The following is a 23,713-nucleotide window of genomic DNA, read 5'->3' as shown; positions in this document are numbered from 1 at the left end:
GGACTTTATTTCATATGTGTACGTGCCCTTGAGATATGAAGTTATGTTTCATGGCGTAATTGAAACTAATTTTTTTTTTAGAATGACTGTCCTTGAGTTCAAGTCACTATGTGGTACTTGAGGCAAACCGTTTCAAATAGTAAGAGTCCTTTAATACCTTGTGAGTCAGACATACACCTTGTCTAAGAAGGTGATGATGTGCAGATGGTAGAAAAGAGAGAGATGCTGTCATTTTTGGTCAAAAAATGAGCCTCGTCATTTTCATTCATTCCTCAACGTACGAGTTTCTGATCCAACTTCGAATTCGGCTTGGCCATATTTACTTAGACTTTTGGAACCAGGTTTCAAGCTCCTCCCTTTACCCATAATTGCTCAGAGCCCTGTAATACCTTAGATCTCGTTTGCCATGTCAATGCTTCAGATGTGAGTCGTGCTTTCTTGAGCTTTTGGGTTTTTTTTTTTAAACATTTTTCAAGAGTTAAAATAGAAGATTTTTTATATTTCTTATACCTTTCTGCTTTGTATTTCACCTTTCCTCCCTTTTCTTTTCAGGTTTCTCTACATTAGGATTTAAAGTAATTTTTTCCTACCTGCTCCTTTTTTACGGGTACACATTTTACCATAGTTAGTAAACCCTTCTTCCATTTGTTTTCTCCTTTAAAATGTTTTCCAACCCGTTTATAGGGTATTTCTTGTATACCATTGCTGGAATATTTTTGTTTCTGTCCATCTTTTCAAAAAAATTTACCTTCTTCTGGATACGGCTGAAAAGCCAACAGGTTTTAAAAAGTGCACTTCCTATGGGCATATGATACCCAATTCTGATGTTCACAGGGAGTACATATATTGTTTAGGCGTGGCCCACCTTGAAACCTCTTGTTGGATCTGTGTGGGTTTCAAATCTCTGGCCTTAAGAGATCGTGGTGTTAAGGGGTTGCTACCTGCATCTGCTTCTTCCACTATTGTTTCTGTTTCAGGGGCTCAAAGCTCAGCTAAGAAAGAGAAATACTCTTTGGAGTACAAACTCTGTCCTGCCTGATCTCCTAAACATACTCTAGCCTTGTAACTGTCAGCTAAACTACTTAAAAAATTGAATCCAACATTGGGGATACTCAGATCTCCTTGGTCTCAGAGCCCTTGTTTTTTTTCCATGGCTCTGATCACCTTTCTTAAAGGAAACTCCAAAGAGAAAGCCATGTCCCCCTTCCATGCCATTCTCTAGTAGGTCCTCCCAGAGTCTTTCCAAGGCAGATGTGAATAGGATGATGAGAAAGTTCCTCAGAGCTCAGATTGAGATGGTGGTATTCCTGGCAGGGTCTCTCGGATCAGTGAGCCTCCAACCTGTATCTCATCCAGTTGTATCTCCTCGTCCTCCAATCTGTCCAATGATTTCGGAGCCCTTGGATCCGAGTATTCTAAGAGCCAGTGTGTTGGATCCAAAGACAGCTAGATCTTCAACACCGAATGCATCCCTGACTCGTTCGGCGTCAATCCCAGTAGGGCAGGATGAGTCTGAAAGCTTTGTTGCCGGAACCGGGGAAAGGTTTGACTCAGAGGTTTTCAGCCATCATTTCCCTTAGGTGCTGAATAGCTTAGGTCCAACTCCTCCCTTGAAATAGGTGCCTGGGCAAGGTCTGGGCTCCGCAACGCCTGGATCTTTGACTCTGATGAGGCCAGCAATTGCTTTTCCCCGTCCTTCTGCCTTTGAGGTGGTGGAGAGGGCTTACCCTCGTGCAAGAGTCCAGTGTACCCTTCTCTTCAGATCCTACCTCCCTACCACCTTTGAGTCAGAGTTCTGAGCCTGTTTAAGTTTTCAGGCTGTTCCTCTGCAGGATCTTCTCCTATCTTCTGATACCTTTGCAGATCATCGCACTGAAGAGGTCCCCCCAGAAGAGTTTGTGCAAAAGGAGGCATATAGATTCCCTTCAGGAATCTTTAACCGAAGACCCAGACTTCAGTGAAGGGGAAGGGTCCCCAAGGTCTCCACCAGAAGATATCTGCTTTGGCGACATTGTATAGATCCTCAGCCAGAAATGTGAATGGTCTTCTGATCCCCCTTCCCAGGAGAAGTCAGTGTTCCTAGAAGCCTTTGAGTCCAAGCCCATTTACATCATGGGTTACCCCCCCCCCCCAGGGCAGATGACCTTGTAGATCTTGTCTCATTGAACATGGAAGGAATTGGATACTGTAGAATACTTTGTCATATAAACCCTTCCAGTGCTTCTGATGGGTTGCCCAACTACTGTTCTGTGGAGGCTGTTGGAGGGGACTTGTCTCTACACCCAGAAGCTTGGGCATCAATAATAGTCACTTGGCTGCAAAAAATTATATCCAGAGGCTGTTTCATTCTTTTCTTGCGAGCCCCCACCATCCAAACAAAAAAGGCTCCCTGATGTTTCACCCAGACCGTGGGAGTTAGCAGCTTTAGAAATTCAAAAGCTGCTAGACAAGAGAGTCATTCAGGAGGTCCCACCAGACCAGAATGTTTTTTTTTTAGTGCCAAAGAAACCAGGGGACTTGCGGCCCATTCTTGATCTCAGGAATATAAATCCGTTTGTAAAGAGCTTCAAGTTCTGGATAGTCATGGTTCAGTCCGTTCTATCTTTCCTACAGAAGGACAGTTAGATGTGCTCTATTGATCTCCAGGACATATACTGCAACATCAAAATGAACATATGCTTCTGGAGATTTCTGCACTTTTGGTTGGGGGCCAGTCATTACCAGTTCAGAGCCCTGCCCTTTGGTGTCACCACAGTCCACAGGGTGCTCACCAAATGCATGGCAGTGGTAGCAGCTCACCTGAGAGTGTTTCCTTACCTAGACAACTGACAGCTCCTCACTGCCCCAACCAGGCATCTCCTTGAGAAAGAAAGGAAATACTTAATCCAGTTACGCCAGTCTTTCATAATCAGTCTGTTATGCCAAGTCCCATTTACAACCCGTTAAAGTCTTTGGATTATAAGAGCTCGCCTGCACACCTCCAATCAATTGGCCTTGCTTCCATCCGAGTACACTCCAAGACTGCAGGTGAGACAGATTCTTTCACACAGTTTTCCCCCAGCAAAACTAGCTCTTCAGGATTTAGTATCAATGGCGGCTATTACCTTGGTCCTGATGACTCTATTCCACATGTGTATCCTTCAGTGGACTCTAGGTCGATTATTCTACAGCCTGTGTCCTATCCAATAAAAATTTCTCAGGTTTGCAAGGCCTCCCTGTATTGGTGGGTACAGTCCAAAAACATTTGTCGGAAACGCCCTTTCGTGCCCCCCCCCCCCAGTAGCCACCATAGCTACGGATGTCCCCAATTGGGATGGGTGGGGCAAGGCATTTCTTGGGATGGACAGTCCAAGGCACGTGGTCTCTAGAAGAGACCACTCTGCATACCAGTGATCTGCAGGTGAGGGCATTCCTGCTAGCACTGCAGACCTTTCATGAGACTCTTCCTTCAGGGACGATTGCTATCCAAACAGATATGTCCATAGTTTGGTACATCAGCAAACAGGGGAGCTTGATCCTCTGCCCCTTTTTTCGAGAGGCAATGAAAGTGTGGCATTGGGTGATACCCTCCAACAACTTTATTATGGCAATGCATATACTGGGGAAGTCCAACATGCTAACAGACAAACTTAGGTCCATTCTGATGCCTCACAAGTGGTCTGTCAGTCAGTGGCATAGAGGATCTTCCATCTGTGGGGTCAGCCTTGCTGCCATATAGTCGCCTCTCCCCACAACAAGTGTAGAAGGGTCTTTGACCTGATTCCCCCCACCCCACCCCCCTGGGGGAATCACTGAGAGATGCTGTAGTCCACATTTGGCCCTCCGGTCTCCTTTATGCTTACCTCTGCACCTCTAATCCCCAAATTTCTTCATAAAGCACTTTGGTTGAAGAGCAAGGTTATCCTCTTTGCCCCTTTTTGGCCTAGTCAAGTGTGGTTTCCCTTCCTGTGACCTCATCTTCTAGGTCTGGCCCGGATTCTAGATCCTAGTCCAAATTTACTTTCTCATCCCTTGAGGGTGACACATCCAGACAATTGTGGGCCTCAAGTTGACAGGATAGTTTCTCCAATTCCATTAATGATTAGGCAGCCCAGGCTTTCCTCATTGGTCTGATAAATATTGCTCTCGTCCCAAAAAAAACACCATTAGGAAAATTTACAAGAGTAAATGGAAAAAATGTTCTTTTTGAGCCTACCAGGGAAACTTTGGATTCTTTTACCAAACCTGTTCCTTCTGTTCTAAATTTCCTTGCTTCATAGGTTGGTACTAGGCTATTGGCCCCTAGACCATACAATAGCCATACAATCCTAGCCATAACAATTCCCTGGCTGTTTCTTCCCACACTATTTACTTCCCTGGTCCCCTGTCTAGCAGGGTGACTGACGTGATCCCCGGGGTGAATTTCCTTTCTCCCATCCAGTCATCAAGGTTTCTTTTGAAGAGGGCCAAGGAGGCACTCTGCTTGACATGTATGGGCAGTCTATTCCAGAGTCTGGGGAGTCTCTGGGTCAGGAACCTATCTCTCCAGCATGTTTTGCTTATTGTGATGATAAGGTTTAGATCCCTGGAGTGTGTGGCTCTGAGCGATTGGGATTTCTTTAAGTGTAGCATGTCCAACAGCTCTGGGTTTGACATGGCGTTGTATCTTAAGCAGAGATCGCCTCTGAGTAGACTATATGCGACAGAGTATAGCTGGAGTCTTTTAAGGCGGTCAGCATAAGGCATCTGCTTTAGGCCTGTGATTCTTTTCTTTTAGTGAGGTATTTCTGTGGCCTTTCCAGTTGTTGCAGATGTCTTGAGAGGTACATACCAAATGGGGCATTGTATTCTATAATGGGTCTAATGAGGGATGAGTACAGTGGGACAATGACCTCCTTTTTTCTGGATGAAAAGCCCTTAGTGATGAGGTGTGCCACATAGAAGGATTTCCTGACTGTTGTGGCGATGTGGTTATCGAAGGTGAGACCACTGTCCACTTGTGTCCCTAAGTCTCTTATCACACCTTTGGTGTTTAGTCTACTGCCACCTATGTGGTAATTCACAGGTACATGTTTTTTTCCCAAGGGGGATAACTGTACATTTCTTGGCATTGAGCTTGAGTCCATGACTCTGGCACCAAGCATCTGTTTCTGTAAGGCCCATTATTTTTTTTTTTTTTTTTTTTTTTTTTTTTTTTTTTTAAGAGTATCCACATCATTTGGGGATTCAGTAATGGCTCCCATTTTGCAGTCATCTGCAGACTTTGTTAGCCAGAGTCCCTTAGTGTTGGCCTGTACTTCAGAGAAGTAGATGCCAAACAAGAGTGGTCCCAGGACTGAACCCTGAGGTACTCCACTTGTTCTGGAGCTGGACTTGGAGTCAGCTACTTTTACAGTGTGGGTTCTGTCAGTAAGCCAGTTGGCAACCCATCGAGTGACGTAGGGATTAATGCCCAGCTTAGTAAGTTTATCTATGATTCCAGAGTGGGGGATGGTGTCAAAGGCCTTGGCGAGGTCCAGATAGGCTGTGTGGACTGCCTTACCCTCCTCCACGGCTGTGGAGACTGGTTCGAAGAAGTCAGTCAGGTTCAGTTTTTCAAGAAGGGACTAGTTTTTCCTTTCTCAAAGTTCAGTTTGCAACCATTTCAAATTATCATATTGGCTATATTAGTTACTCCCTAGCTTCTTTTGAACTATGCAGAACATTCTTTAAAGGTACCTTTCTGCTTAGATCTCCAGTTAAAGACCCTATTGCACCCTGGGATCTTAACAGTGTTACTGCAAGGTTTGATTTTGAGCCCTCGGCCAAGTCTGATCTCAAGTTTCTTTCTTGGAAAACATTTTTTTTCAAGTGGCCATTGCTTCATGAGTCAAGTTTCTGAACTCAAAGCACTCCTCAAAATCCTCTTACTTGGTTTTCCACAATGGTAGAGTCACTTTATGTACTAATCCGTCTTTTCTGCCGAAAGTAACTTCAGAGGTGAACATCAGTTAAGTCAATTTACTTGGGTTCTTCCCTACTTTTTCTAACAAAGGTGAATGCATACTTCATCTCTTAGATGTGCATAGACAGCTCTATTTTTATCTCCATAGAACAAAGGTTATTAGAAAAACTGATCAGCTGTTGGTTTTCTTTGCCCCCCACTAAGTTACCTTGACAAAGTGGTTAACAGATTACATATAGTTTGTTTACAGTCAACGAGGTCTGTCTTTGGCCAGACCTCCAAAGGCTCACTCCAATAGATCTATGGCTACTTCATCTGCTTTTTAGTCCATAGCTTCTATTGATATTTGTGTCTGAGCCATTTGGTCCAATGCCCATATCTTTATTGCTCATTAGAAGTTGGATTTGATCTCCAGAGGCAGAGCTGCCTTTCCTTCCATGAGTACTACCCAGGGTTCTCATAGCTGGGGACTCTGTCCCATATGTTGGGCATTGAATGAAAATGGCAACATCAGATATAAAAATGTATGTACTTGCCATAACTATTCATCCGTGTTGTCCATTTTAATTTTTCCTCAACTACCCCTTCACTTCCTCCTTACCTTTCATTTGGGAGTGACCTGGAAGTGATTTTGGAACTGCTGTTCCAGTTTGAGCTTCTATCTTTCCTTTATCATTTCTTTCTGTTTGGGCTATAGTGAGACCTTCTATTTGTAGAGCAGCAAACTTGATTTGCGGTATTATAAGGGTCTGAGGCATTATGGACAAAGGGAGGAGGAGCAAGAAATTCTCATTCATGAGTCTAAGTAAATCTGGCCGAGCTGGATCCATGGTTGGATCCATGACCCATACATTGAGGAAGAATGAACATGGACAACATAGGCACACAGTTACAGTGAGTGCATAACTTTTAATGTGAAGTTGTTAAATCTCGCCGTTTATTCTCACTGATGGGTTTGGAGCCGATCCTTAGCTCCAACACGGCCGTTAGCAAAGCTCAAAGTTTACCAGTAGCTCGAAGCCAAGCCACTTATCCCATGATGCACTGCTGGAATTACCTGAGATCTAGTTTGCCGCGGTACAGATCTCGGTGTTCCAGATTGCTCGGACCAATTTTATTGGAAAGATTCTTCTATTCGCAAGTTTTAAAACGTTTTTCTTGACTTTCATTCTTGTTAGGATAGATTTATATGTATATATATATATATATATATATATATATATATATATATATATATATATATATATATATATATATATATATGTGTGTGTGTATATATATATATATATAATATTATATATATATATATATATATGTATATGTATATATATATATATATATATATATGTGTATATATATATATATATATATATGTGCCCTGTGTTGGCTTTGTTTTTGTTAGTGTTTCTAGTTAGCAGTTGGCCTTGTATTTAACTAAATTCTTAGTCAGTAGTTATTTCAATAAGCAATAGTTGCTTAAAGTGTGTTTTTTTCTATTTGTTTAAATTTAGGATGTATGAAGAAAAAGAGAAGCAACATCCTAAATCTGGCTTCAAAAAATGTCTGTCACTGATGGGCACGTTCAGTGTATCTATTGTCTGGGGGCATTACACCTCCAAGACTCTTGTAGCATCTGTCACTCCTTCTATTCTAGGGTACTTTTAGCGAGGAGGAGGAAATTGGTGGATAGGGGCTTACTTCAACACCCCTTCTCGGAAGCACTTTTGTGACCAGGATGGTGCTAGTAAATCCTCTAAGTCATCCATATCTTCAGGTGACTCCAAGTTATCTAAAAAGGCTAAAAAAAAATGGAGGGTGTAGGGTCATCGGTTCGAATGCCTTCAGAACAGAGTGTCCCTTCCGTTTGGAGCCAGCTCACAGCTTTGGAGCCGGTTTCTGAGATTCCCTCATCTCCTTTGCTTCAATCGGCACCCACGGTGCACTCCTCGAAGTCTTCTGTCAGCCTCTCAAATCTGGATATGGACCGGTTGGTGCAGAAGCTTTTACGGGTACCAGGCCTTGCCAAATTGTTGTCGGCTCCAACGCCTTTGGAACTGAAGACCATTACCCCGGACTTGACTGCTCCTCCTCCGAGCCGTACCGGACTTTCGGAGCAGGAGGAGGCCGACCTGATGGTTGTTGAGCCTGTGGAGCAGAGACCTTCTCTGGTGTTATAGGTTCCATCTACTCGGATGTCCTCGGCACCGACCGGGGACTCTAGGAGCCGACACTCCCCTGTCGGGTCCGGAGAGGATAGTTGTACCGATTTGTCGTTGCTGACTGTTCCTCTCGGGGCTTTGGCTCGGATGAGGTCTGCTCCTACCTCGGGCTTGGAGCCCATGGCCTCGGTGCGGGAGGATCGGACGGTCCCTCCGGATCAGTCTACCCCTTCTCGTCCGAGTCATGGTGCGTTCGATGCCATAAGGAGAGTTCTGTCTCCAAAGACGACATCAGCATCAAGTCTGTCTTCCTCCTCCCCTCAAGCGCCTGTGTCCGCTCCTGCTTCTACCAGTCAACCCAAGCGTAGAGACCCTGAGCCTCAAGTAGCCACACAGGGCACCCCCTGCTCTTCTGAGACCTCCCCAGAAGCCCCCACTGAGGAGGTACCCAGGAAGAGACTGTGCAAGAAGGAGGCACTTGGACTCCCACAGGAGCCTTTGACATCTGACACTGACTTGGATGAGTCAGAAGGGTCCCCTCGATCCTCCCTCTGAGGATATCTCCTGTGCGGAGATTGTAGAGATCCTTAATCAGAGGGGTGGTTGGCAGTCCAAAAGCCCTACTGAGGACGAGTCAGTGCTCTTGAAGGCTTTCGGGTCTCAACCTTCCACCTCTTGGGTGTCTCCGCCTTACGATGAGCTCATGGAGTTGATCTCTCGTAAGGTGTGGGAGTCTCCGGAGGCCATGGAACCTGTCCCTCGGAAGCCAAATAAGTTCACCTCTGCCCCCGTGGACAAAGCTTTTTTAACTAAAGGAGTGCCTGTTGTTGCCATGGTGGTGGCAGGGGCAGCCACCAAAAAGGAAACGTGTACATCCTCATCTGTCTATCCTCCTAACAGAGATTCCAGGATCATGGATAGATATGGGAAACGTATGTTTATTTCAGTGACTTTTTCCCTTCGATCACTGAACTACTTAACCCATTTTACCAGAATACAGAGAGATCTCCTGAAGGAGCTCGGAGATGCTGTCCAGGGTACGGTAGCTGTAGGAGTTGCTGACAAAGTTACCACCCAGCTCACTACCCTAAACTCAATTGTGAACTCGTCCATGCGTCTCATATCGTACGCAGCTGATGGTTCGAGTAGGGCCGCTAGTTCAGGCATTGCTCTGCGTAGACAAGCATGGATGCTTCTCTTTTCCTTTGCGGAGCCTTTCAAGTCTTCCTTTATCAACACCCCATTTGATGGCTCATCCGTGTTTGGGCCCAAGGTAAAGGAAACTCTAACCAGGTGTGAGCAAGAAGGAAAGACTCTTATCTGCCATCGGAGTCTGTTTTTCTACCCCTAATCGGCCCTATCCCAAGGGCCCTAAGGGCAGAGATGTGGTTCCGAAAAGCCCAGGGAGCTTTTCAGGACACACGTGGCGAAACCCCCTTTAGAGGCAGAGGAGGGGGGTTATAATAGAAGATGCCACCCATGCGGCAGGGGGGGTCCGCAACAGCAGGGTGACAGAGGCCACTTCTCTGGTCAGCCCTACCAGTGCTCCCGAAAGTAGACCAGGCTGTCCGGCTCTGGAGGCAGTCGGGGGTCGCTTATCTTTGTACCCAGAAGCCGGGCTAAGCATAACATCCGAAACATGGGTACACAGCATCATTTCCAGAGGGGTATTTCATACCGTTCTCTTCCCCTCCCACTCCTATCAACAGAATCCCGGATGTTCCACCCAGTCTCAGGGGACAAGCGACTATAGAGGTCCGCAAGTTGCTTGAAAAAGAGTCATCCAGCCAATCCCAGCAGACCAAACAGGATTCGGAACTTACTCAAGATTCTTTTTGGTTCCAAAAAAAACAGGGGACTGGAGACCTATCTTGGATCTCAGCAGACACAATCAATTCGTAAAAAAAGAGAAGTAATGAATGGTCACGCTTCAGACCATTGTCGCTTCAGGCCATTGTTCCCTTTTTAGGAAAAGACGATTGGATGTGCTCCATCGATCTCAAGGACACGTGCTATCACATAAAGATGGACACACTCCAGAGATCACCTGCGTTTCTGGCTGGGAGCCAATCACTACCAGTTTTGAGCCCTGCCCTTTGGTCTCACTACAGCCCCCAGAGTGTTCACCAAATGCATGGCAGTGGTCACGGCTCACCTGAGGCATCTAGGATTCCAGGTGTTTCCATACCTAGACGATTGGCTCCTTACCGCCACCACCAGGCATCAATTGATTCAGGAAACAGAATCTACTCTGACACTCTGCAACCACTTAAGCATTACAGTCAACTTCGAAAAGTCTGCCTTGTCGCCATCGCAGCATACCGTCTTTATAGGAGCAGAGTTAGATACCTCAGCCACCACTCTACGTCTTCCAGTCAAAAGGGTCTCACTTCTTTGCCAACACGTCAACTCATTGATGTTAAAGAACAAAGCTACAGCCACAGAGGTCTTGAAGGTACTAGGTTTGATGGTGGTAGCAATTCTAGCCATTCCACTCGCAAGAATGTATATGCAAATTCTTCAATGGCTTCTGTTCGCTCAATGGTCTTATCAGAAATTGCCAATGAACCATATGATTCTCATCACAAACTCTTGCAAGACGGACCTTCGGTGGTGGTTGACGTCTCTTCATGTCACAATAGGATGACCCTTTGTGCCTCCCCAGTAGCCACTGTGACCACAGACGCTTCCCTGATAGGGTGGGGGGGGGGGCATTTTCAGGGAAAGACTGCCCAAGGCACATGGACGGATCGAGTCACATCTGCACATCAAAGTTCTGGAGTTGAGAGCAGTACTTCTGGCATTGCAGTACTTTCAGGACTGTCTTCCTCTAGGGACAATTGCAATTCAGACAGACAACATGTTAGTGGTCTGGTACTTGAATAAACAGGGCAGAACTACATCTTACCCTCTTTTTCGAGAAGCCCACAGGGTATGGCAATGGGCTGTGTCATCCCAACGTTTTCTGTTAGCAATGCACATCCCGGGGAAATACAACGTGATAGCGGACAAGCTGAGCAGGGCAATATTGTTGCCTCACGAGTGGTCTCTCAACCAACACGTTGCGGACATGATTTTCCGCAAATGGGGCCAGCCTTGCTGCAACTTCTTTGCCAGTCACATCAATATCAAATGCAGAAGCTACTTTGCCCTGATACCACCTCCGGGACATCCCCCGAGAGACGCACTCATACACGATTGGCCTCAGAGTCTCCTATATGCATTCCCTCTAATTCCATTGATACCCAGGTTTGTACAGAAAGCAAAGTCACCGGGAAGGACTGTTATCCTTATAGCCCCCCCCCCCATTGGCCTTGACAGATTTGGTTCCCTTTTCTTCTCCATCATCTGCTGGAGGATCCATGGATCCAGTTCTAGACCTCCTGACCACTCCATCCTTCACTGCAGTCCCTAAAGCTGACTGCTTGGCTGATCCACTTCCCCAAATAGCCAGGCTTCATTCCCTCTCAGATGACACAAGACAAATTCTATTTTTTCTCATAAGCCATCCACCAGAAAACTATATCGCAGGAAGTGGAAAAGGTTCTCCATCTGGGCCAGCATACAAAAAATTGACCCTTTTCGAGCTTCTTTGTTGTCCATTCTAGAGTTTTTGGCAATGATTTTTAAGGAAGGAGCAGCAGCTGCCACAGTTCGGGTTCAGTTAGCTGCCATATCTAATTTCCACCTTGGATTGGATGGGTTAAATTTTATGGCCAATAAGTTATTTAAGGTTTTTCTCAAAGGTGTTTTTCACATGAGGCCTCCTGTCAAAACCCCTTATTCTCCTTGGAATTTGAATTTTATGCTATCTCAAATAATTCTTTCCCCCTTCGAACCAGCATCATCTTGTGATCTCAGATTTTTGTCCTGGAAAACAATTTTTCTAGTGGCCATTACTTCTGCCCGCGGAGTGTCAGAACTTCAAGCATTATTTATCAGACCTCCTTATATGATTTTCCATGCCGATAGAGTATCTCTCAGAACAAACCCCTCCTTTTTGCCTAAAGTCTGTTCTGAGTCTAATATCAATCAGGTCATTGAGTTGCCAGTCTTTTTCCCCAACCATTCCAACAAATTAGAATACATGCTCCACAAACTTGACGTGCACAGACAGCTCAGATTTTATATTGTTAGAACTAAGGATATTAGGAAATCAGATAAACTTTTTGTATCCTTTTCGGAGGCCAGAAAAGGTAGACCAGTGGCTAAAACAACCCTTTCAAAATGGTTATCTGATTGTATCTCATTTGTTCTTGCAACTGCTAACATACCTTTGCCACACAAAGTAAAGGCTCATTCAACCAGAGCCGTTTCTACGTCTTCCGCCTTTCAAGCCAAATTGCCCCTTGATAACATTTGTGCTGCAGCCACTTGGTCTTAGCCTCATACTTTCATCACTCATTACAAAGTGGATAAGGCCTCCAGCGACAGGTCTTCTTTTGGTTCTACAGTCCTGAAAAATGTACTCCCATGAGCCACCCAGGATTGCGGGTGCTAGGGACGCTACCCATCAGTGAGAATAAACGGCGAGATTTAACAACTTCACATAAAGAAGTTATGTACTCACCATAACGTTCCATGTGTGTTGTTTATCTCACCTTTATTCTCATGTCCCTCCCTCCATCCCCCACCTGGCTGGCAGTTGACCTAGAGGCTAGTATCATCCTGGTTGTTCAATACTTCTTTCTTGAGGAGTGCACCCCTTACAGGGTTATATATACACTTAGCAAACAAGATCTGAGGTAATTCCAGCAGTGCATCATGGGATAAGGGGCTTGGTCTCGAGCTACTGGTAAACCTTGAGCTTTGCTAATGATAGTGTCGGAGCCGAGGGATCAGCTCCGAACCCATCAGTGAGAATAAAGGCGAGATAAACTCACATGGAACGTTATGGTGAGTACATAACTTCTTTTTTTTCGTTAGTTGTTCTAATAAGATCCACAAAAGGGGGGCATTAACCTCCTTCACCGTTGACGGTATAGATGATCAGATGGTCAGTGGTGTATCCTTTGTTGCAGTAGTAGCTAGATGGATATCAAAAAGTCATTGCCTACAAGGACTCCAGAGTCTTTTACTGTTTTGTCAGCTTTTAGCTGCTCCCCATTAGTAGTACATAAATCTGGGGAGGTGTCAAATACCGTAGTGCTGCATTTGTCTGACTTTGAAGGCAAGTTCATTTCTGCTGTACCATTCATAGGATCATAGGAAGCTACTAGGCTGTTGGCCCTAAGGCCATTATAAGCCTAGCCAAGAGTTTAGCCCATGCATAGACAAATCAGCACCCGATGCCCCTGTCCAGCGGGGACACAGGTGGAATCCCAGGAATGTATTTTCTGATCCCGTTCCAGTTATGCAGGTTGCACTTAAAGGGATAAAGAGGTACTCTGCTTGACGTGGAGAGGGAGTCTATTCCACAAATGGGGGGGGGTCTCTGGGACACAAATCTGTTCCGCCAACAATTCCTATTAATGTCACAGACCAGGTTGAGTACACATTTGTGGGTTACATGAGTGGGGCTTGACTTGTGCATATGTAGCAGTCCCATCAAGGCGGGGTCTGAGATAGCTTTGTATGCCAGACAGAGGTCACCTCTAAGGAGTCTGAAACAGAGTAGAGGGATAGGGTTTTTAGCCTATCTGTGTATGGTAGATTTTTGAGGCCCTGGATTCTCCTGGTGGGGAACCTCTATGGTCTCTCCAGCTGCTGCATGTGCTTGACAAGGTACATGCCGAATGGGGTGTTGTACTCAATAATGGGCCTTATAAGGGAAGAATACAGGGATGTTATGATCTCCTTGTCCCTGGATGAGATATCCTTACTTATGAGGTGGGCCATGTAGAAAGCTTTCCATGCAGTGGAAGGAACATTGTGGTCAAAAGTTAGGTTGCTATCAATCTGGGTGTTATCAATATGGAATGTAAAGTGTCATTTGAAGGGAGATAATGAGAGGTGGTATCAAAAGGTTAAGGGTGGTGCTCTCCATGTTCACAGGCATCTGTATATTGGTAAGATAGACTTTAGTTTTTAATCACCTTTCTTATCCCACCACCTTCCTTTTTTTTGTCTCTGTTCACTGCTGGCATTGCTCTATTTCTGTCTTCATGAGCCCATTTTACCTCTTTGGAGTTCAGACCAAGTTTAATTTTGCACATGGGATCTCCCCCCTCCGAGGAGAGAACAACTGTGTGGCTTAATGACCTCTAAGACCGTCTGTCCTTTCCCTATGTCTGAGAGGTGGGAGCTGAGGTGCAAACATCAGTTATGGGTCCCAGGAATGGTAATTATGTTGTAAACGTTCCCTAACTGCGGGGGGAGGGGTAAGATGACTCCAACATTACCACTCGCATCAGTCCACTCGTACTTTCTCTTACTGCCTATCTATAAACTGCAAATGTAGAAAACATATCCCTGACCTCTGCCACAGGTGCTCATGGATGCAGGCAGAACCCATCCCCTCAAAAAAAAAAAAAAAAAAATTTCTAAGCTACTTCACAAAGTGAAGTGATTTTTTTTTCATGTCCAAAAAGTTTTATGGATTTATATATACACAGACACACGCACACACACAAAGCACCTAATTTTAATAACAGTCCTTTTATTATTAAAGCATCTCAACACACAAACCAGTTTTTTAAGTGTCTACAGCCTGAATTTGCCATCAAGGACATAAGGATTTCTTATGTAGTACAGCAGTAGTGTATTGATTTCAATGTAGACTACATCTGTTAAAATCTCCGTATTTACAGCAGTGCATTTTTCTGTTTTTCATTTGCATTTAATAAGAAGAGAGAGCAACAGATTACATAGTAGAATCAGGAAGTAAAACTGCAAATGATGTAATAAATACTAAAGAATACATAAAGAAAGATGTTTGGCAATGCATTAAAATTTCTGTTTCCTCAAGTATTATGTAAATATGTGGTTTTCTTCCCTCATCTAGTGGCCATTCAAGGAAATAAAATCTTCATGCCTGATGTACAAGTTGCCTGTAAATAAATAATCCATCTTTGTACTTTACAATGCAGTTTCTCTGTAGTCGTTGCATTTTCAACCTGAACCTTGTCTATTTCGAAATAAATAAAAAAAATCTGTTGAATGTTCATTGCTCTATTTTTAAAAGTTAAATTCTTTCCCTTTTACAGTTAATATCACTCAACTGCATTGCTGTTCTCTCTTTCCATTCCCTTGATTTTTGTCCAGTGTAGAAAACACATAACCATATATATTGGTCTAGATCTACAATTAATTCTTGGATTGTAAATGTTTTTGTATTTATAGATGTCAAATGTTTTGTTTTACAAATATCTTGGCAGTATATATAGTTAAGACATGGGAAATATCCCATTGGTTTTGACTGGATACATCTTTGTGTGTTGCTTGGTTTCCAAACTGTTTTAAACCAACTCATATTCTCACTGAAATTTTTACCGAATCTGCAGGCAAACTTAGACGTTTCACTGACTATATTTCCGAATAGTCATCATTTGATAAAAAATTCAATATTTTTGTAATAACCGTTTTGTTCTTGAATGTGAGTAAACATCCAAACCTTTTATTCCCTTTTAATTTCCCACCTTTCTTGATCCATTACTAATACATTCCTGTTTTTATTAGAAACAGTTCATTGAGCCTGGTGGTTCAAATGTTCATCATATTCCTTGATCTAAATCTATCTGACAGTATCCTTGTCTGGTGTACAAATTCATCATTGTCATTGCATATTTTCATTCTTAAAAACTGTGATTTGGATATTATTTATGACATGCTTTGGATGGCACCTAGTTACAAATAGTATGCATTTTTAGTGAAAAGTTTCTTGTATAATGTGGTCTTAACAGAAGTGTCTAATAATTGTGACAAGATACATACAGCAACCGTGGCAGGGCTAGCCACCTGGCAGTATAAACCTTGGATCAAAATGATTTTTACTGTTGAAGTGACAACCCCACCCCATGTGCATAATGGGAAAAAGGGGTTGAGGGTGGATGGATGGATATGTACAGCAACTCAGTCTTAAATCATGTAACACAGCTATACCATCAGAACATTTAAAAAAATCCTATTAGTGCATTAGAGTTTAAGTAGTGCACAAAACTTTTTGTTTAGTTTAAAAACACTACAACCTTTGAGAGATGCACTTATATAACCAAACTGGAGACAAAGCTATCTCCAACCAAGACTGGACTTGACAGTCAAAAGGAAAAGATAAACACTTGTACCACACCACACTCATCACATAGTCCCACTAAACGTACACCACCAAAATCCACACATAGAAACACAAAAACATTTGCGGGGGCTCTCAATAATCTGCCCAAGCAACAGAGACCTCCAAAGCAGAAACACAAGCAACTTCCATCCCCCAACACAACCCAAATGACACATAGCCCACAAGCTCAGTGTGCCACTCAGCCACAGCCCAAAAGGCAAAACAACACACCCAACACACTAGTCATAGGTGACTCTATAGTCAGACACACTGATGTCCCACTCACCAGGCTAAACAAGTAGAAGGTTACTGTCAGCTGCCTGTCTGGTGCCAGGATCCGCCACATAACCCACACACTCAGGTCACTCCACGACAAGTACAAATATGACTCTGTCATTGTCCATGTTCGTGTGAACGACCTTAGACGTACCTCCCTGGACTACATGAAAAGAGACATGGAAGAGCTCTCTGATCTTGTAACCCAGGCAGGTATGACCCTAGCCCTGAGTAGCATCCTGTCATTGCCCAGAATGGTACCACAGTACAAGGACAGAATGATTGACTTCAACAATTGTCTAAGCTTCTGGTGTCATTCTAAGGGGATCCAGTATCTGCCTGCCTGGGACGACATGGTCGACAGACCACGATGCTTTGCCAGAGATTGCCTGCACCTGTCACCCCTTAGATTCCAGATACTGGCTAAGGCTCTTGTCGCCCCTGTAGTGCCTTTTTTAGGCAAGGTCCAAATGACAAATTCACCAGCGTAACAGGTACTGGCAAACAAAAACTGAGGGTAATGCTACTCAGTGCTAGAAGTCTAAACCTCAGAATGCACCTACTCGAGGCACTTCTTAAAATGGAGAACATCGATAGATGTGCAATAACTGAAACCTGGTTCAAGGCTTCAGAGACCACCCCTGCATTACCAGGCTGTAATTCATACCACACCTTGCGGCCATCTAACTTGGACCGGAACACTGAAGACGGAGGTGTGTCTATATACATTAAAGATATCCAAACCTCCAGGCTAGTTGCTCAGCATAATGCATCCAAGATTATCCAAGTGCAACTAACTCTGGGCAAAACTGCAATCCAAATTGTAGCTTGCTACGGATCCCCACTCCTCTTTTCTTGATATACTGGAAAATATTAGGGTTCAACCAAACACCCTAATAATGGGCAATTTCAACTATCCCACCATTAACTGGGAAAACTACTCATGTACCAACTCCTTCGCTCAACGTTTTCTGGAATTCATAAATTGCAATGGCCTGGATCAACTTATCCACACCCCCCACCATGGGCAACAATATCCTAGACCTAGTCATTAACAACGTGAGTGACCGGTGTTTCACACCTGAGGTCAGCTCCTCATTGGTCAGAGCTGACCATAAGCTAATCACCCTAGATGTCCACATCCCATCCCCCATTAAGGAAACCATGGTAAAAAGTTTCTCCAAAGCCAACTTCATGCTTCTTAAGACAAAAGTGGTGAACTTCATGACACTCGTGCAGATGGACAAAACAGTTTTTGACTCCTGAATCGTACACAAATGCACTCTATAAGCACTTACACTAATGCGTGGATTGTAATATCCCTAACAGAACCAAGATGCTATCCTCCCAAAAAAAAAGGAAGCCAATCTGGCGGTCCCCTGCCATAAACAAACTCTACAACAGAAGGAAGAAACAATTGCAAAAGAGTAAAATCCCATGAGTGGAGAAGCTCCCTGGTCAGCCTCAGTAAGAAGCTGAGATCCCTCATAAAATTCTCCAAAGCTTGTTACAAAAACAGAATCGCCACTGATTCTGAGGATAACCACAAAGCATTTTATAGCTGTCAAAAATCTCAATGGCAATACCCAGATCTCCTCTGAGTTGCAACACAATGGCACGAAAATTACAGAACTTACTGATATTGCCAACATCCTGGCAGATAGGTCCAGTGCTAACTTTACCTCCCTCTCACCCCCTAAAGGGCCCATATCTATACCAGAAGAATGCAGAGTCCCTGTAATCACAACTACGCAGGTAAAAACTGCACACTCTAAGGCAAAGAACACCGTATCCATGGGACCAGACAACATCCCAGGCTGTGTTTTACACAAACTTCAAAACGAACTGGCTCCCCACCAAAGTACCATGTTCAGTCATAGCCTCACTTCAGGCTTTGTGCCCACTGAGTGGCACACAACAACAGTTATCCCTCTGCTGAAAGGGGGAGCCGCTATAGAACCCGTGAACTATCGCCCTATTAGCCTGACGAGCCTGGTCTGCAAGGCCATGGAACGTATCATCATGGAACTTTTAAACAAACTCTGGACCCCACCCATTTCGGATTTGTGAATGGCAGATCATGTTTTCTGAACTTGATTGATTTCTTTGAAGCAGTCACCAAAGCCGTAGATGAGGGCAAGGTGGTTCACACAGCCTATCTTGACCTCGCCAAGGCTTTTGACACCATCCCCCATTCTGGAATTGTAGATAAACTCACTAAACTAGGTATAAATTCCTATGTTAGAAATCCAAAAGCACGAGGACACAAACCTCTCCGTATGCTGACCAGAACTGTTCTGATAACAAAAAACCACTTCAATACTTTGGGATGCACTTCCAATGTAGTTTGAATCGACCAAAAAAACGAAAAGTAGATGTAAAAAACTTTAATCCACAGTTCAACGAATAAAACACCACGATAAACACAAGCGCTTTTGCCCGTTTGTAACGGGCTTTTTCAAGTGTACTAGATTGTTACAAGACTCTGCTTTTAAATAAAACAACCCTGCCATGTGATTCAAGTGATCAAGTAAATTCCTATGTCACAAGATGAGTTGCCAACTGGCTCTCTGACAAGAACACACACACTGTAAAAGTTGCAGACTCCAAATCCGACTTCAAACCAGTGACAAGTGAGTTCTGCAGGATTCAGTCCTGGGTCCTCTCTTGTTTGGTATCTACTTCTCTAAAGTACAGGCTAACACAGAAGGTCTCTGGCTAACAAAGTTTGCAGATGACTGCAAACTAGGAGCCATAATAGAGTCCACAAACGATGTGGATATCCAACAGAAGATGCCTAGTGTCAGAGCCATGGCCTCAAGCTCAATGCTAAAAAGTGCATTGTCATCCCCTTTGGTAAAAACTCTGTACCTATGAACTACCACATAGGTGGCAGTCTACTTAACAGCGAAAGTGTGTTGAGACCTTGGGACCCAGGTGGACAGTAGTCTGTCCATTGATAATTACATCGCCAGAGTGGTCAGGAAATCCTTCTACGTGGCACACCTCATCACAGAAGGGTTCTCATCCAGGAAAAAAAAAGAGGTCATTGTTCCCCTCTACTCGTCACTCAGACCCATTATAGAGTACAACGCCCCTTTTGGAATGTACCTCACAAAACATCTACAACAGCTGGAAAGGCTGCAGAAGTACCTCACAAAGAGGATTACCGCATCAAACAGATGCCCTACACTGACCATCTCAAAAAAACTCCAGCTTTACTCCGTAGCATATCGCCTACTCCAAGTTGATCTCTGCCTAACGTACAAAGCTATGTCAAACCCAGAGCTGTTGGACATGCTCCACCTAAAGAAATCCCAATCCCTCTGAACTACACCCTCTAGGGACCTTAACCTTTTCACCACAATAAACAGAACATGCTGGTGGGATAGATTCCTGTCCCAGAGACTTCTCATATTCTGGAACAGACTACCCATCTATATCAGGCAGAGCTCCTCATTAGCACTTTTCAAGAAAAATCTTGATGATTGGATGGGAAATAGGAAATACACCCCAGGGATCACTTCTGTGGCTCTGCTCAACCAGGGCACAGGAAAATAATTTTCTTGGGTGGCGAAAGCCAGGGAACCTTGTCGGGTAGGCTTACTTAGGCCCTTGGGCCAATAGCCTAGTTACCCACCTATGAACCTCTCCAGTCTTAATCATCCACATACTTAGGCCACATATTAATATGAGCCAATTACCTGTTTTCTTCACCATAAATGAATTCATTTTTAACATATCCCATAAAGAAATTTGCATATATAGGAGTGAAATTACCTGCCATTGCTGTACCCTTAAATTGCATACAACATTCATAATAATAAGAAATTGTTCCAAAACCAATCTGACCCTTATTTCTAAAACTGGTTATGCATATTTGTTAGAATATAACCCTAAACAGTTTATTCAAAATTCAAGTTCCTTAACACTTCATTATGTGGTTTGAAGGTGTATAGTGATTGTATCTATTTGCTGTACAAGAAAGAACTATTGCTAGCATAAAGGTCATTCATACAAAGTAAGAAGTCAGTAGAGTCTTGATTACTAATCTTAGTGATGGTTTTAATTTCTCTTCCATATAGCAAGGTAAAGTTTTAGTAAGTAATTGAACCAGTACCAGTCACTATAGGTCTATCCAGAAGCAGAGGGAACACATCTTATGAATCTTTGGCAAAATGTAAAATCTGTGGCTGTCATCAAGTGTTTTGTCCTGTTAGTAATAAATGTTCTCACCATTATTAACCAAGTTAAATTTTGGATTAGTGTGAAATTGCATATAAAATCTAGCATTCATTAATTGCCTTTTCACGTTATGATAGTCTTTAGAATCCCAAATTACCTCCTCACCTTCCTTTATCCACCCTAGTTATCACAGTCTGTTTACTCTCCACTAAATTCTTAAGAGCAACTTTAATCCTTTCTTAAAATAATTACTATAATAATGTTTGTAGATGGTAGGCTAATGTGTGAACCTTTAATATGTTTTGCTCATACATACCTCTAGCTCGCTCGTGCTCTCTCCCTCCCCGTATGTGTGTGTTGTATTTATGTATTAGTACGTTCATGTAAAGGTTGTTGGCTGTTTCTGATGCACCTTGTGTATCACCTTGATTCATCCATTTTTATTTCAGTGAAAATGTAGTATGTAGGTAGCATCCCGAGTTCCTTAAAACATTTTATGTGCATTGTTCATTTAAGTATGCAGGTAATTGTATAAGCAGGCATTTTTTAACATGTTTGTTTTCTGAAAGATACACTTTTTATGTCATATTAATTTTTGTATATGATAACATTTCAAGAACTTATTAATTCTGTAGGGATAATAACCATGATCTATCTGTAACATGTTTTACCCAAGTTTCTTTTTCCAGGGCAACGATAAGGTATTTCTTGAGAATCAGTTTAAGCATGATGCTTTGTTGTGATGGCGACTGGTACAGTTTTATTCAAGTATACTTAGTATGCTACTAGATATTTGAAGGGTGGTCAGCACAATAGTTAAACTTCTTCCAAACAGCACTATTTATTAATAGACGAGTGTGTCTGCCTCCTAGAGAAAAACTTGCGAGATGTTTTTGAGACAAGTGACTTTTTCCTCTCAGTAATTTGTTGTGGAATACTCAACTTGCAGCTTTCTGTCTTGGTTTAGGACATAACTCTTACTTATGTAGATTTTACTTTCTTCAGTTATGGATGGTGACCCTGTTGTGTTATGCTTTATAAGAAATGTAAGGAAACAGTGGTGCTGATGCTTAGAGACTTTTATCTCTCAGTAACTTTGAATGTTGCCCTTTTATATAAAAAGGGAATATTTTAAAGACTTGTATTTTTTATGTAATTTTAACATGAAAATATTTGATAGTCTCTGGTATTTTATGGTTTATTTTATATTATGACCTCTTGCATCTTTTTGTGAGCGCACAGTACAACACATTTTATTCATATTTAGGCCTGTAGCACTAGTGTTAGTCCTATTGTGGCTTTATGTCTTAATATGATTTTTTTAAAAATGTTTTGTTCGTATAGCTGTGTTAGAGACGAACCATAGTAGTGTTACAAACATAAGAAATGTCCATTTTACATCCTTTATAAAGACTTCTATGTTGTATTACAGATAACTGTACAGGTTACTTTTTATGTACCACCTAAAGGTTGCTTTAAGAAAATAAATTTTTGGATTTATATAGCGATTTAGATTTAGCATGTTGTTCGGTTGAAGGGAACTACACATTTCTTAACTCTGTCTAAACAAACTGTCTACCACAGTCACTGTTCCCTTTGGGGACTGTTAGCTTGAAGAACAGAAGTGGACATGGAATGGAAAATGTAACTGAGCCTCACATGTACTTAGATTAGTAGTAGTAGCCAGCATGAGACCTCCATTGGTATCTTGAAGGGAAGCTAATCTACTACTGCTTTTATCATTTCTGATTTTGAGTTGTCTCAAGAAGTGTGAGTAGACTCTGATGTTATGATTTACTGTGAATTTGCTTGAAGATCTTCTGTTATGAAAAGTATAATAAACGCACCTGTACTGATTATTGTGTAAATAAATTTGCAGTCTCAAAATTTTACAGCTGCTACTGAAAAGAAAATGCATTCACTATTCTATGTACCAAACCGAATAAGGTTTTTAAGACGTTTACATAATTTTTTTTGTAAAGTGTGTTAGCGTCCGAACTGTGTTAATCTTAACTCCAAGATGGGGCATTTTTTAGAATCCAGGCCTCCACTGTGGTTTGTAGAAAATAGTCTCATGACTTGAAACTGTTAAAATATTATTTGGCACTGAGTGTGAAACAAACATACAGCAGCATAGCATTTAGCAAGACCCCCCCCCCCCAAACACACAGGTTTTTAAATGAATTCCAAAATGTTTAACATTGTAGTGCCAGTACAGAAAGCCCATGGTTTTAATATGTAGATATATTTAAACCCATGTTTTGTTTAGAGTGGTATATTATGCATTTCTGTTTTCACAATTGTGTTTTTTTTCTGTGCCTTTAAAAAGAACAGTCTAAGATCTGTCCTCACTTTCAGATTGACTTAAAATGTTACTTATGAAAAAAATGTTTTAGCTTATGTATCCCTTCAGAATTTGTTGTTCAAACCACCTTTTTGATAATAGTCACGGTCATGGTTTGAGTACCTTTTCACTGTGCTGCCAAATCGGACATCATTGCCAGGTGCTACCTGTTTTTTTACTTACAGAGGTGGAAGAGGATGGTCAACCTTAATTATGTTAGGAGAAGATGGTAAAGGTTTTTTCAAAGTCATTCTTAGATGACCTAATTCTTCAGATTAGAAGTTAATTTAACCTGTAACATTTCCCATGTAGTCATTTAGCTGAGGATAAATGACTAAATGCAATGTAGTATTAATGCTGCTGTCATCCTGTGGTATCAAAACAGTAATATGGAAATTATTTTGCTTTGTATGCAGGTCCTGCAAGATATGGTACCACCCAAGAAGCACCTCTTACGCCATCAGCCTGCTAATGCCCAGATCGGACTGATGGAGGGTAACACATTTTGTACCACACTGGAGCCTCGGTTGTTTACAATGGACCTGAATGTGGTGGAACATAAGGTTTTTTACACAGAGGTATTGCTTTCTGTGTTCCTTTGTGGTAGTTTGTTC

The 23,713-nt window shown here is 42.7% G+C and overlaps 1 protein-coding gene across 1 annotated transcript in view; it reads left to right on the top strand.

Moving 5' to 3' along the window:
- The window catches only part of LOC122816707 (transformation/transcription domain associated protein), a gene marked incomplete in the record, with an annotated part of 2,794,447 nt that overhangs the window by 949,879 nt on the left and 1,820,855 nt on the right, over nt 1-23,713 (top strand). The window contains 1 exon segment of the mRNA XM_044089697.1: nt 23,516-23,677. Coding sequence (XP_043945632.1) covers nt 23,516-23,677 — 162 coding nt within the window.

The sequence above is a fragment of the Protopterus annectens genome, chromosome 12.part0 (assembly GCF_019279795.1).
Source record: "Protopterus annectens isolate FY-2018-M chromosome 12.part0, PAN1.0, whole genome shotgun sequence".
Taxonomy (NCBI): domain Eukaryota; kingdom Metazoa; phylum Chordata; order Ceratodontiformes; family Protopteridae; genus Protopterus; species Protopterus annectens.
The sequence above is the reverse complement of the archived record's forward strand: the minus strand, read 5'-3'. Positions and strand labels throughout refer to the sequence as shown.